Here is a 13,920-nt window from a genome sequence, read left to right as displayed (position 1 = left end):
TACTAAAATGGAAACAGTCAAATCTGTAATTTTTTTCCTCTCTCTTCTGCATGAGGCTGCAAAGTGCCCCATATCCTAGTTTTAGCCTTGAAGTCTGGCACTTTGAATTCAAGGGTTAAATTTAAACTGCTAGAACATATCTTCTTCTGAAGGTGTTGAGCAAGTTAACAGTATTTCATGTATTGAAAAACTGCTTCATCACTTTTCATCTTCTCGTTTCTAGTCTTAGCAAGCCCAGCTCTTTCAATCTTTCCTCATAGGTATTATTTTCTAAGTCTCTTACCATTCCTATTTCTCCAGCTTGTCTACATCCTAAGAGTGATTCCCAAACCCAACACAATATACTTCCTTTTCATAACTAAGTAGTATCCACATTGCACTTATCCTAAGCATGAGTATTGTAAAAGTTTCAGGAATATCTCTTATCTTTGTAAAAATACAACTGAGTCTCCCACCTCTTGAGATTTTGCTGTGTGCACATTTTCCCAGCATACAATCGTGAGAAAAATGAATTATATGCTATGAAAAAAAAAAAAAAAAAAAAAAAATCAAGTCTTGCTGTCTTGGCTGTGAGGAAAAGACTGAAAATATTAAATAATTTGACAGTAAAGATTCCAAAATTGAGATGAAAAAATAAAAATAACTTTTAAATGCATTCATTCCTCATCTCCTTTTCCCAAACCTTATATTGTGATTTTGGACAATGATTGTTGATGACTTTTAAACAGTTGATGACTTTTAAAGACTTCCCACTTTTGAAAAATTGCCTGTGCTTCATAAAAGAAACAAAGCAAAAGGCACCCCGAAAATTCTTTTCTCTGCTACATTTAGGATAACAAGCCATCTACTGACCTGGCATTCTCTTAGCACTAGAGTAATGGAAATCATAAGTAACTCAGTCCATACTATGAATTTTATAATTTGATTCTTAACATCGCTTTGCATTTCCTTTCCAAAGGAAAATGTATACTGCCACATATAGCTCATTAGTGTTATAGACCAGCTTTTCAGCCTTACACATCATGGTTGACATTGGGAAGAATACTCTGGAAAAACTAAAGCAGAAAATCTCATTTGGATTAAGTTCTTTCAACATGATCTCTAAGAATGAAAAATGGCTTAAGGTCAGAGAAAGCAATTCCCATATGTATTTTCATCATGCACAAAAGACGTGAAGTTCTGTCTTCAGTAGCTACAATTCTTCAATTTAACATTGATTTTGACTTGATAATTCTAGGGGTGACATGAGAAAGTAATGTAAGAAAGTAGAAGACACATGGAATCATGCCAGTAGAAGTTAAAGGCTCAAAACGCCTCTGAAGAGGTTGAGGTTAAGAACATCTTTCTATTCATCTTATTTAACACTGTATAAAAAGAGGTGCAAACTTACTCCTAGCAAGCTTTTTCCTTCAGTCATGCTTGTTTCCATGGGTGATAAAAATCAAATATACTTTAAGCCAACAGACAACTCAGCACAAAAAGACTGCAGAAAAGGTGAAGAACCACTTAAATATCAAGCTATCACAGACAAGCATAAATTTAATTTCTATCAGGAAAAAAAAAACAAACCATTGTTGAAGGAACTGTGAAGCACCCATTCACCTATTATTTTCACAAGTGTATCCAATGCAAGCCCTCAAAACCCTTCACAGGGAGTCTTAAGTTGTCAGGCACTTCTTCCCATGCAGCCAGTGCTTGTTTTGCTGTAAGAGCGACGTTTTTAATCTTCATATGCAGACTAATTTAACTCTGAGTTCTGAATAACATGACATGTCAGTGTGTTCTCTGTGCTGCAAAATAAACAGCATAACTCAAATACTCAAGGCATTAACCTAGGCCACTGATAGTGTGATTCAAAGCACCACTCTGTTACATCACATTAGAGATACCGGTACTTCCACTTGCAGTATTTTTTTCTAACTCCTAATTGTTCTGAGGCCAGCTGCCTCTTTATTTTATTGGAGCAGGACAACCACCACAGCATGTCCTGCATTTCTGTATCGTTGCTTTGACAAGAACGTTCCTGTTTCATTCAGGGCCCTTCCTCTTGTGCTGTACACATCAACTCTTGGGTCTGATATTCAGTGCATCCTTTCTCATGCCACAATACATCAGCCCAAAATTTGCAGTTACTACTTATTTCCAAAACAGTTTTATAAAGATGTGGATATGCATGAATAGGTAATGACTAATAAAAACACCCAGGTCATCAGTAAATCAAAAAGCACTGTCCAAACATCAGCATCAAAATCTATAATTGAGAGATGAGGGAACTGAGTTTCAGAAAGGGAAGTCCCAAAGATGACCAGGCCATTGGCAGAGGCAGGTGATAGAAGCCAGGTTTCCTGCACCTCATTCCCTCTGCACTGAACTGACAGAAATCCCACCACAGTTTACTGACCCTTTGTAAACCCAGGCAATAGCGTTAAAAAGGGAACATGTCAGTTCACATAAAAAAATGTTCAGGATAATGTAATTAATAAAAAGAGTCATCTGAACTTTCTCTTTCTTTGATTAGCCAAGATTTTATAGCTAAAGTTTCAGGATTATATGGGCATAGCTTACTATATCATATCAAACATTAAATACGAACCCATCTGATTTGCAATAAATCCACCTTTAAAGTGAGAGTTCGAAAGACTCGGTACTAGAAGCATATTGCTAGTAGAAGCACAGCTTTGGTGCATAGTAAATGTGGGTATAAAACACAGTCTTTGCGAAACTGAAGCACTGATACTAATGAACAAGGCCAGGAAGGTCTTTTTAATACATTTCCATAAAGCTCTGTGAATACTCGAGTCCTAACCTCTGATGTTGTGGCATGCCTTTTCCAAGGCTTCAGTAAATCTTATATGTTTCACTCTGCATGAATAAAAACAATAAAAAATTATTACTGACCATGACATTTCTTAAGACTGCTGTTGATGGAGAAAAGATGGAAAAAAAATACAAGAAATATAATTTCAGAACCTGTAGTGTTGCCAGCCTTTTGTTAGCTGCCTTTATGTTCATGAAAAAATAGTGCCAGCAGAAGGATGGTTAAGTCCCCTATACAGGAGCATTAACTCTGAAGAAATCCTCTCGGATCCTTTAGGCAAGAAAGTACGACCTGGTAATACTGCTTTTTCTCCCTCGCAAACAGCCCCTTAACGTGAGGAATTTTCATTAGTGAAGCTTCCTTTACCCTAGCAGACTCACTAAAGGGACGATCCACTGGTCTTACCTCTCAATCTGTGCCTTTGTTTGCAGTAACAGCAACGACTGCCTTGCTGATAATCACAGTTTTAAAAGGTGTTAGACTTAGGAATTCAGCAAAAGAAGAGACACAGAAAAAGGTGTTGTTGTCTATATCAACCAGATAATTCTATAATCCAGCTCCCTAGTAAACAATTTATGATCAGTGTCAAGCAAGTCATCGCAGCAAACTCTAAAATTAACAGTGATCATAAAATAAAATATAGCTTCCTTAATGCCTTTGTTTCTTCCAAAAACAGTTACCAGCATTTAGCCTTATTCTTTTCTCAACCGCTACAAAACAAGCAGAGCGTAACTCCACCGAGTGCAATGGGAGTATTCAAGACTAACACCAATGCAATTGAGCTGAAAATGTGAGGCAGAAATGCTGGAAGTCCAGTACCAGGAAGTCTTTGTTGCCTAAAGAAAATACTGGGTAAAACACATTACTTTGTAGCCTGTGTGCAGAACTAGTAACATTTTCAAAGTAATCAATTTTATCAACCGTGACACAATTTTTAGCACTGCTCTATTTCAGGTCTTTAGGAAGCTGTCTTAATCAGGGCAGTAGTCTATTGGTACTTTATGTTACCACTGGTCTTTCTTCCTCATGGTCTGATAACAGCATTAAAAGACATTGAAAGCCTTGGTGAGTACTACCTATTTTAGATTACTCACTGGATTTTACTAGTCACTTCTCTGTCATCTTACCCAATGCAAGCATCTCTCACAGTAGCAATCACTAGATTTCACTGACTTTAAAATAATTGAGATTGAATAGGTATCTTACAGTATTTTCTTCCAATAAAAAGCTGTAATCGAGTGTCACAGTCTCCCAAATACATTATAGTGCCAATACAAGAAATTAAATCCTAAGGAACCAGCTACTAATGGGCCAAATCTTTGGATGCTGTAAATGTCATCAGTGGAATTTTTACACTGGCAGAAAATTTGGCCCTGCAGACTTAATAATGTATCAGCAGACACAATTCAGCATTTTTGTGGAGGCACAAATTGGAACTCAACAGGTTTCTGCCTAATGGAAGTAGCTAACAGCCAAGAAACTCATCTGGAGTATTTGAAAATTAACTTTACTAATCCCCTCCATGCACTCTTAGCATGCTGCCTTCTCCTCCAGCTGTTAGAAGTCATGCTTTTTGAAGGAGACACAGAAACCAGGGGAATAAGGGAATGGCTAAAGCCAGCCACAATAGGATGCATTTAGGACATGACTATGTGTTCGAAGCTCAGCCTTATGTCACATTTCTCTCTAATATTTCACTGGTTAAGTATTTTTATACAGGCAGGATCGTTTTGATATGTCATAATGTTATACAGCTCACTCATGTTCCCACTAAAGTTCATTTAAAATGAACTTCTAATAAGAATTTATTATATTATTTCTAATTTTCTTTCAGATTCTTACTATCCTATTCACAACTGAAGTGCATTGTCTCTATTTAATAAATGTAATCATTCTTAGAATGAACTTCCAATACAGAAGTTTCTTACCAGCTGTGTAAGGCACAGGAGGAGCAGAAAACAAAAATGAGGTTTAGTTCATGCCCACTTGGTGTATTCTGAGGACTGCAATGAGCTACCAGACTCGGCCAACCTCAGGAATAAACAGTTGCATCATTTCTTGATGCTGTGTTAATAGTTGGCTAAAACAGCCCAGTGGCTTGATGTTTCGACAGTTATATCATATACATCACGAAGACAAGCAAGGGAAGATCATAAATTTAGACACTAATATCTAAACATGTAAACGCTCATCTGGACCAAACCTGAAAGTTATGGATGCTGACTCATTGTCTGATTTTTAGCTTATAATACCAATTTCTGAAATTAATGGGAGAAGCCACAAAACAGCATGCTAATTCCATTTAGTCATATTTCTCAAACAAATCCAGCCTCCTGTATTCTACATGCATGCAAATATAAATACCAAGTAACTTTGTAAGAGTTCTTCAAAGGTTTCTGTGTTTAAAAAGGATTACTTCCTCAGAAAGGTGACGTAATAGCAGCACTTCAAACACAAAGCCCACCAGAATTCTCTTGGTTAAGATTCCGTACATTCATGTTCACAAACGTCCACTGGTTTCCTCGTCTCAGAAGACGCCTGCTGAAAATGATTCTTTACTGCTACTCTCTCTTGCTCTGCGGAGACCACCTCCAGATTAGTGAAAGAAACTCAAGACCATTAAGTTGTTAAGACTCTGATGAAATTGGCACAATGGTGCCCACCGGGGTGATTTTAAAAGAGCAAGAGGGGGGACTGCATGAAGGCTTCCAGCTGGAAGTGTATTTTTAGGTGCTATTTACGATTCACTGCAAGCAAGAGTAGCTCTTAAAACTGCAAAGCAGCTCTGGAAGCTACGGGAGCCCCTAACAGCTGTGACATTTGCTGGGGGTGGAGAAACCTTTTGAACTAATGCAGTCACACTTCTTCAGGGGGGAAAAAAAGAATCAGAGAAATAAAAGAAATAATGACAAAACATTTTCAAAAACGTTCGACTGCTTAAACATGGTCTCTAACAATAAGAATGTCACCCATGGGATGTAAAACAGGTTCTTACGCAGTTGGATTTTACAAGCTTTGTAAGATATATGGTTTCATAAATTCAAACAGCCTTCTGACAGCTTTCTTCCCCCAGATTATTCCCTGACATTTATCTTTGTCAGGATGCTCTATACACATCATAATGTGACCATGATCTTGTGCCTCCCTTAATGAACTGATAATCCAACTACTTCTAATTACTTAAATAGATTATAAACTCAGAGAATGAGAGTCAACATCTTCCTACTGTATATAGTTATGGCATTTAGACCTGCTTAAACAATACAACATCAAAAACAAGAGAAATAAGTAAACCAGTCATTAGCAATAAATCTGTTGCATTTGTTCAAGAAAAGCAGCAGACTCTAATTCCTGAGTTTAGTTTCAGTCCAATTTCCTACAACATGAGATATCAGTTAAGGGTAAAGGCTTTAAAGTACCAACTGTAAAGTAGTAGTCATAACCAAACTTTATCAGCTACTCTAAAGATGCAATGCTGGCCCCTGAATTAAAGAAAACAAATCAATTTTGTGTGAAAAGTACTTTGTGTATCAGCCTCCTGATCAAACCCCTGAAGTCTGCTGATTAGCTTTTCAAAGGACTGTATTACTCCCCTCATCCCAAACACACAGCATTTACATCTATAATTTCCTCTAATAATTCCCTATCAAACTGACCATGTTATCAACTCTCTCTGACTCTAATGACACCTTTACCTTGCCATGTTCCAGAATTAATATCTTATTTTTTGACCTTCATTCCTGTGTAAGGCTTTTACTCGCCTTTTGGCTCTGAAACTTCTTCCCCTCAAAGATACTACTTCTGTGTGTCACAGCTCCCATTTGAACTTTGAGAAATCATCTGATATATTGCCTGGAAAAACTATTAGTTTTGATGAAGACATGAAGATTAGCAATGAGAATTCTGCGGTGGATAAGGAGCTAGTTAAAAAAGAAGCAAAAATTCAGTGTTTGAAGAGAAAGTACAGGGCTGGTGAGAGATTATAAATGGGCTATCTCCGTATTTTCATTAATGATTTTAGCACAAAAAAGTAAAATTATGCTAATGAAATTTGCTGATACACAAATTTATGAAGAATCATCAACAGTGGCGGATTAGAGTTTTACATTGAAAGATGTCAGAGAAGACTGCAGTAGTAGGAAAAAGATTAAAATTGATGGGAAATAGTACAAAGTCATGCATTAAGAGATGAAATTTTTTTTCTGTAAACAATGGGCTTATCCACTGGAAATAACAGCAGGAAAAAAGACTTTAATGTATTAATCAATCCCAATCTTTATGAAGAAGTAATGCAGTAAGACTGTGAAAAAGGTAAAGCTGATCTTAAACATGTCAATTGAGTAATTTTCAGTACAGAAAGGGAGGTGTAAACATTATTATAAATGGTACAAGTAAGAGTTTCTCTTGGATAACACATAATTCCATTCAGTTATATTTGAGAAAGAGATTCAAAGTGAATCTCTGATGCAGAGAAGAACTTGTATGACAATCACTAGGATGGATGAGAGGAAATTAACAGCTTAGATTATTAGTATACGAAAATTAAGGACAAAGGAGAAAATTAGGTATGTATCAGTAAATAAACGCCAGAGAAAAAGAAGGTTAATTTAAACTGAAAGGCAGTGAAAGATGTTTATATTGACCCAATAACATTGTAATTAGAATTTAAAGAATTTCTAACATCAGGAAAATGAGGTCCTAGAGCAAAATCAGTAAAAGAAAAGAGAAGAGGAGAAACCTGGGTTTCAGTGATGATCGTAAGCAGCAAAAAAAGGAACCTCCTGATTTATGTTCTATTTATTCCAAACTATCGTGTTCTACAGAACCCTTCCTGAGACTTGTCCCTTGTTGGTCTGTATCAACACAGCCTTGATGGGATTGCACGGAGGCCTGGGGGTTTATGACAAGGATGCAGACTGTCTTCTGGTAGCCACTTCTACACATTTGAGCATACAGGGAATGACGGAATATCAGGAAACAAATGTGGAGGACATCTCAGAAATACCTAATTCATTCCAACACACTGCTATTTTCAAGTAATCTCTTCAAAAATTATCTGTGTAGGTTCCTGAGTCACTAGGAAGTAGTTCTAGAGCCCTCTGTATGGGAATCAAAAGCTGGATTCAGCAAAGTGACATTCCACAAGCCTTTGCCCTTAGATAAGTATCTTCTTCCCCAGCTTTGATAGTATCTTGCAGTTGGGTTAATCGCATCGGATTTTAGACTAACCTACTTCCCTAGGTTTGCTTGACTAACTCATATTTATACAAACCAGCATCTCTGGTTACATGCTCTGAATTATGGGAACCTCAAACCTCTGACAGACGCTGTACCAAATTTAGATTTGATAAATACAGTAAACACTTACTGAGCTATTTTTAAGGCATCTGTCCTAAGATTTTGGAAGCAGAGTTTTTTGGCCATCACAAGGTTTAATCAAACAACTACCAACAGGTAGATACACAGACCTTTTTCTTGCCCCTAAAAGACCCCCTTCTAACATGAAAAAAAGATTACTAATAAAAAAGGAGCAGAGCTAACTATAGAGCCTAGTAATCTTGTTATGGACCTCCAGTGAGATACCACCTTTTGACACACATTTGTTATACATTCCCTTTCGGACACAGAATGCTTAAGGTCACAGTTATGGTTTCTACAGTGAATCCTCGATTATGAGAGAAGAGTCAGAACAGATTTTTATGGCACTACTCTATTCACTTACCAAACTCCTTAATAAAGGTGAAATGAGCCCCAGCTGCTTTCTTGACTGTGTTGTTTGAGAAATTACGTTAGTATAAAAGGTATTTTTATTCTCAGGGATTTTAGGAGATGAATGACAAGCCTTAATCATGAAAATATTCCTGAGGCAATGCAGATGCCAAATATCACACCCTCTAATGCTGTAACACTTCTCCAGAGAACTTTAGGATTATATAGAAGCCTGAAAGCAGGGGAACTGATGACTTTTTGAAATTCAGTGAGTTTTAAACTCTCTTCTTTACAGAAGGCATTGTAGCTTTCAGACAGATCATAGTAAATACTTAAGACACATAAGGTACTCCCATTTGAAAAGAACAATGACAACCCGGGAGGCATGGGAATCATTAAGTTTATCCATTACCAGCAATATAGCTATTTTGTATCATTTGTAGTTCCTACCACCTTTTCTCTGTGCTGACACTATACCTGTTGAGAGGTTGCCATCCTTATCTCCATTGAACTGTAGCTGTGGCCTGCCATACTGGTTGAAGAAAAATAATTTTAGCACGTCTGACAAAATCCACAGTTTAAACAGTGGGGAATTTCCACCTTACCCATTTGAACATACATGCCTCTCAGCGCGTTTAGACAAGCACTTCAGGAGCTTATCACAGTTTGGCTGGCATTAAGTAGTGGTCTCAAAGCAAACAAACTGCAATCCTTTTGCATAAAACTAAATCAGAGGATGTGCTCCAGGAATGTTTCACCTGCTTATGAGTGCTCCCTCCACAAGATCAGACATGGTCTGAAAGAAAATACACACAGTGCAGACTCTAGGTCCTCCTCACTGTTTCACTCTATACATTTGCCTCTATTGCACTCACTGATCTAGACATAGACAGTGGTTTCTCTAGAAGCTCCTCTAACAAAAGCAATTCTGCCCTGAAACTTTGCCCATTAGCCCTGCCAGTTCTTGGAACAGTGGTATCTGAGTGAAGTCAATAATAAGTCATACCTTTTTTTTTTTCCTCCCCCTAATGAAAGATAAAAGTAATAATAATTTAATCCAGTACCATATGGCAAAGCTTCTGTAAAGCAGAGGAGACCCTAGAACACGATTAAAGAGTAGAAAGAAAAATGAGGTTGTCTTCTCCCAGAGCTACCCATCCTGATACGCAGAAGCCACTCTCCCCATGAAACTGGTCTAAACTTTCAAACTATCAAGTGCATGCTAGACCATTTTATATAAGCAACATGCATATTTTCAATACTTTTCCCTGTTCCACAGCAGATGTGATGAGTACAAAGTATGAGAAGCTATGAAATCAAACCACATTAATATTTCAAGTAAAATTTGACATTTGAATCAACTACATTAAATGATTGAGTGTTAACATAAGTGAAGGTACATAAATGTCACCTAATCACAATTTACAAAATTTTCACTTGGCAAATTGAGGAATGCTTTCTGTTTCATGTCACATCAATTTCAGATTATTTTTATAACAAAATCAATTATGCATCAATATGCATGGTTAGATAATATAGATGCATAGAAAAATCTACTAGTATTTTTTAAAAAATTACAAGAAGAATTATTGTGCTGGTAATTTTCTTTGCCAAACGTTGCCACTGCAGTAAAAGAAAACTTTTCATATGTTCTTGACAAAAATCCCTCTGCAATGTTTCAAAATGGTTTCAGGCTGGTATTAATGGAAGCCGTCGGGGGTACTGTTACAACATCCCACTGTTGCAAAAGGTAATGAAAATCCAGAGGGACAGCTGTGCTACGGCAGACTGATGTCACCGCCCGTTTGGGAGGTGACGTCCGAGTAGTCGCTGGCCATGAGAGTCTTTGGGGATGGCACCATGACGACAACACCACATTGCAGTTCTAGTAAAGCCATAATACTCTGAAAATTTAATTTGATTGTTTGGCATCTAAATAAATTACCCACACAGGACCAGCTGGAAACTAATCAAGCATTGACTCAGCAGCACTTACTCACCAGTGCCATAAAATGACAAATAGCGACTTTCAAAGGAGATGAGGTATGAGAAGAAGGGAAAGGTAACAAGCAAATTATTTTGTATGCAACTGCTGTGAGAGACCTCCATAACAAACAGATTCTGCATCCATCATAATTACAAATAGGCACAACCCAAAAATGCATTTATTTTGCCGGCATTTGAATTCTGAGCTCATTTGTAGATCCCAAGCACTGTTTCTAAAATGTTACAATACAAATAACGTCTCCCAGAACTCCGAGACATAAGATATTAAGATCTGGATGCAAATTTTGCAATTCAAGTCTATTTCTACTAATCTTAAATAAATCTTCAAATATCCTGAAACAACAATTTCCAAGTACCTGTCTTACAGGGGGCAGGGGAAGAAAGAAAGAAAAAAAAAATAACAGGAGGTAACTCAATCAAGTAGCAACCATATTTATCTACTATAATGCTATTAACTAATAGAAAGCTCTTCAAGCCAGGATTTATCTTATTCTTATCTACACAAAGCATGATTTTTGTTTTCCAGCCCTTCTAGTGATTGTAATATGAAGTAAAATTTGGTACAGTTGTGAAATTAAGAACAACACTACACCACCAAGGAGTTCATTAAGTGCCAGACCGGATTATGTAAACACAGAGAGTGGGCAGAGGAGAAATCTCCTCCTGATCTCTTCTCTCGTTGATACTTCAGACAATAAAGCTATTACAGAAGACCCTACAGCAGGTACGGACACGGTTCTGGTTTGTTACTTCACCTTTCTCAGTATGCTTTGTGTCCTTGTTTGAGATTAATTGCCAACGGCAATAGACTAGATAAATAGGATTTCAGTGTGATGCATTATCCAGGAATTGTGATAAATCATATTGCTGGTGCCTTTCAAACTCACTTTCTCCTCAAAAGGCATATCCTGTCTCCTTCCTAAAAGTTCATTTGGTAATTATTTGAAATTATTTTTTCCAGACTTTGTCATTGCTTTATTTTTGTGTTAGACTTTACAGTCTTGATTCTTGCCTCCTTTAAAACAGAGAAATGCAAAAACCATAATGCTCTGTGCTTATACATGCACATACTCGTAACAAATTTACAGCAATGACTTTACAGCTCTAGTTTTATGAAAAATGTGTGACAGAAATGATGGCTTTATTAGATGACAGGAAAAAAAAAAAACATTTTTAGGAATAAAAAAGAAGACCTCAAAATCGTAAGGTCTATTCTTACAACATAACGAACAATTACACTATGTATATACATCTACTATCATGGCAGGTATGTTTGTCTCTAAACCATTCTTGACTTAAAACTGCTTCTGCCTCACGTGTGTGTCTATCTGCAAACACAGATGAGAGGTCAGGTTTGAGAGCACTGCATTTGGCCCATAACACTTACGAGGCTAAAATTGGTAAAGAGAAGGTCTTTTGGTGGGTATGATAATTTAAACCAGAGCCGAAGATGGGGCAAAACCTTTCTCTGAGCAACCAGCACACCAAAATGCAAGCAGGGGAAAGAAACCCCAACTCTCCCTCACACACCACAGATGCCCCAGAACCCTGCCCATGTCCCAGGAGGAGGACAAGCCATCTCCACACAGATACCCTGCAGAACTCAAAGCCTCTTGGGGAAAAAAACAAACAAACAAAAAAAAACCCACAAAAAACCTATTTCTAAACTATGTGACTGAATTCAATTCTCTCAATTTTGCTGCAATAAAAACTGCAGCAAAATTAAGATTTGCTGCACCTGTCACTCCTGTATTCAGATATCCCCTCTCTTAACATCAAACTCCAAACATGACTTCTTTTGTATGGGTTCTAGTCCACTGATGAGATTTTAACTCAAAATCTACAGGTATAAAAAGTAGTCACAGGCTTATTGAATATATGCCCTGTCAGATGGGACATTTCTGTAGAAGTTAAGCTAAATACTAACCTTGATAATGTAAGCAAATATTTTCTACAGTGTGTTTAAGCTAATGACCTGAAAAGCCCCATTCTCCACCTCATGTAAACCTTGATTTTAACACTGAAACAAACCCAAATAAAATTGTAAAAATACCATGTAGAAGATAAAATTATGGATGTCCCTAGGACTTTCAAATTAAATCTGTGGCTGTAGCCTTAACCAAACACTTTATCAACTCTTCTTTTTTTTAACAGTCATTTCAATCCTACCTCAGAATCTTAAAAAATGTGATTTTTCAAATACATACTACACATTCTCCAAGTAATACACATTAAACAACTGGAAAAAATGTTGCACAAAAAAAAAAAAAAAAAAAACCACAAAAAACTTTTATTATGCCTAAATGATACCAATTTCAGAATAAGTAAAATATTAAAAAAGGGCAACAATAAATCCCTTAACTTGAGGCACTCTTACTAGGTTAGCTTTTCTCTGAATAAATGCAGTCTTAATGAAAACTGTCATTGCAAAATGGAATGCAATTGTTAGTAAAACTATTGAATAACGAATTCCACCCACATGAGGATGGGCACATAGGGGTTTCACAATATTATAAGAGTACATTTCTGCACCAGGATTACTAAGGAGCAGAGCTACCCGAATTTTCCTTCCAAACAGTTTATTCACCACAAAAGGCAACAGTGATTTCCTAAAACTATTTGACAAATATGGGTCAAATGTACCAAATTGTTTTGGCCAAAACACTAAAAAAATAAGGCAATATTATGGATACTAATGGAACTCGAAATTTTTTCCTTTATTTTGGTTTTTCAATTCTTCCCATAGCTAGCTAGGATTGTTGAAAAAAGGTTGTGGTGAAATTTCAGTAAGTACAGCAAAAAAATGTACTGACAGGTAGCAAATTTTTTAAATACATTTAGAAATTTATCATACAGGTTTTCTAATTCATACCACTGAAAAACTAAACTCCTACAACCGGCAAAAAATGTCAAGACCCATACTAAATAAGTATCAGCAGCCTCGAAGTTGATTATACTATCACCTGTGCTTATTTCTTTGCAAAATTCCATTGCAAAATTCTGTTTAATGTAGTTTTATTCCATGACCTAATGACCAGCCTCATTTCTTTCTGGATGCTTCAGATCGAATAAGAGAGCAAATACTAACCACTCAAAATTGCAAATTTATCTTTTTTAGTAAATACATGAGACTTCAACCTTCTTGTCCTGAATGACTTGAGGTATATCCTATTTCTATTTTACTTCAAACATAAAACATCTGCTTATGAAGATATTGGCAAGCCTTCTATTCACATTTAATTTACTGTATTGCTGAAACTCTATCATAAACACAGCCATGCATGAGATTAAATGCAGTTCGTGAAATAAGAACGTCACTTGTTTAATTTGTTTCAAGTAATTCACCTCTAGCGCGTTTAACAACATAATTAACACCAGTGCTGTTC

The 13,920-nt window shown here is 36.6% G+C and overlaps 2 protein-coding genes across 5 annotated transcripts in view; one reads left to right on the top strand and one right to left on the bottom strand.

Moving 5' to 3' along the window:
- CTNNA3 (catenin alpha 3) overlaps positions 1-13,920 on the bottom strand; it is a 515,833-nt gene that overhangs the window by 328,255 nt on the left and 173,658 nt on the right. The window contains exon 1 of one of the 4 annotated variants that reach the window (XM_068416491.1): positions 5,283-5,349. The exons of the other annotated variants lie outside the window; for them this stretch is intronic. Within the exon in view, the coding sequence (XP_068272592.1) occupies positions 5,283-5,312 (30 nt within the window). The 5' untranslated portion in view covers positions 5,313-5,349. Of the gene's footprint in view, positions 1-5,282; positions 5,350-13,920 lie in introns of those variants that run through there. 4 annotated transcript variants of the gene reach the window in all.
- The window catches only part of LRRTM3 (leucine rich repeat transmembrane neuronal 3), an 88,325-nt gene that overhangs the window by 43,588 nt on the left and 30,817 nt on the right, over positions 1-13,920 (top strand). The gene's annotated exons all lie outside the window — the stretch shown is intronic.

Source organism: Nyctibius grandis, chromosome 20 (genome assembly GCF_013368605.1).
Source record: "Nyctibius grandis isolate bNycGra1 chromosome 20, bNycGra1.pri, whole genome shotgun sequence".
In the NCBI taxonomy this organism is placed as follows: domain Eukaryota; kingdom Metazoa; phylum Chordata; class Aves; order Nyctibiiformes; family Nyctibiidae; genus Nyctibius; species Nyctibius grandis.
This window is presented reverse-complemented; position numbering and strand designations above follow the sequence as displayed.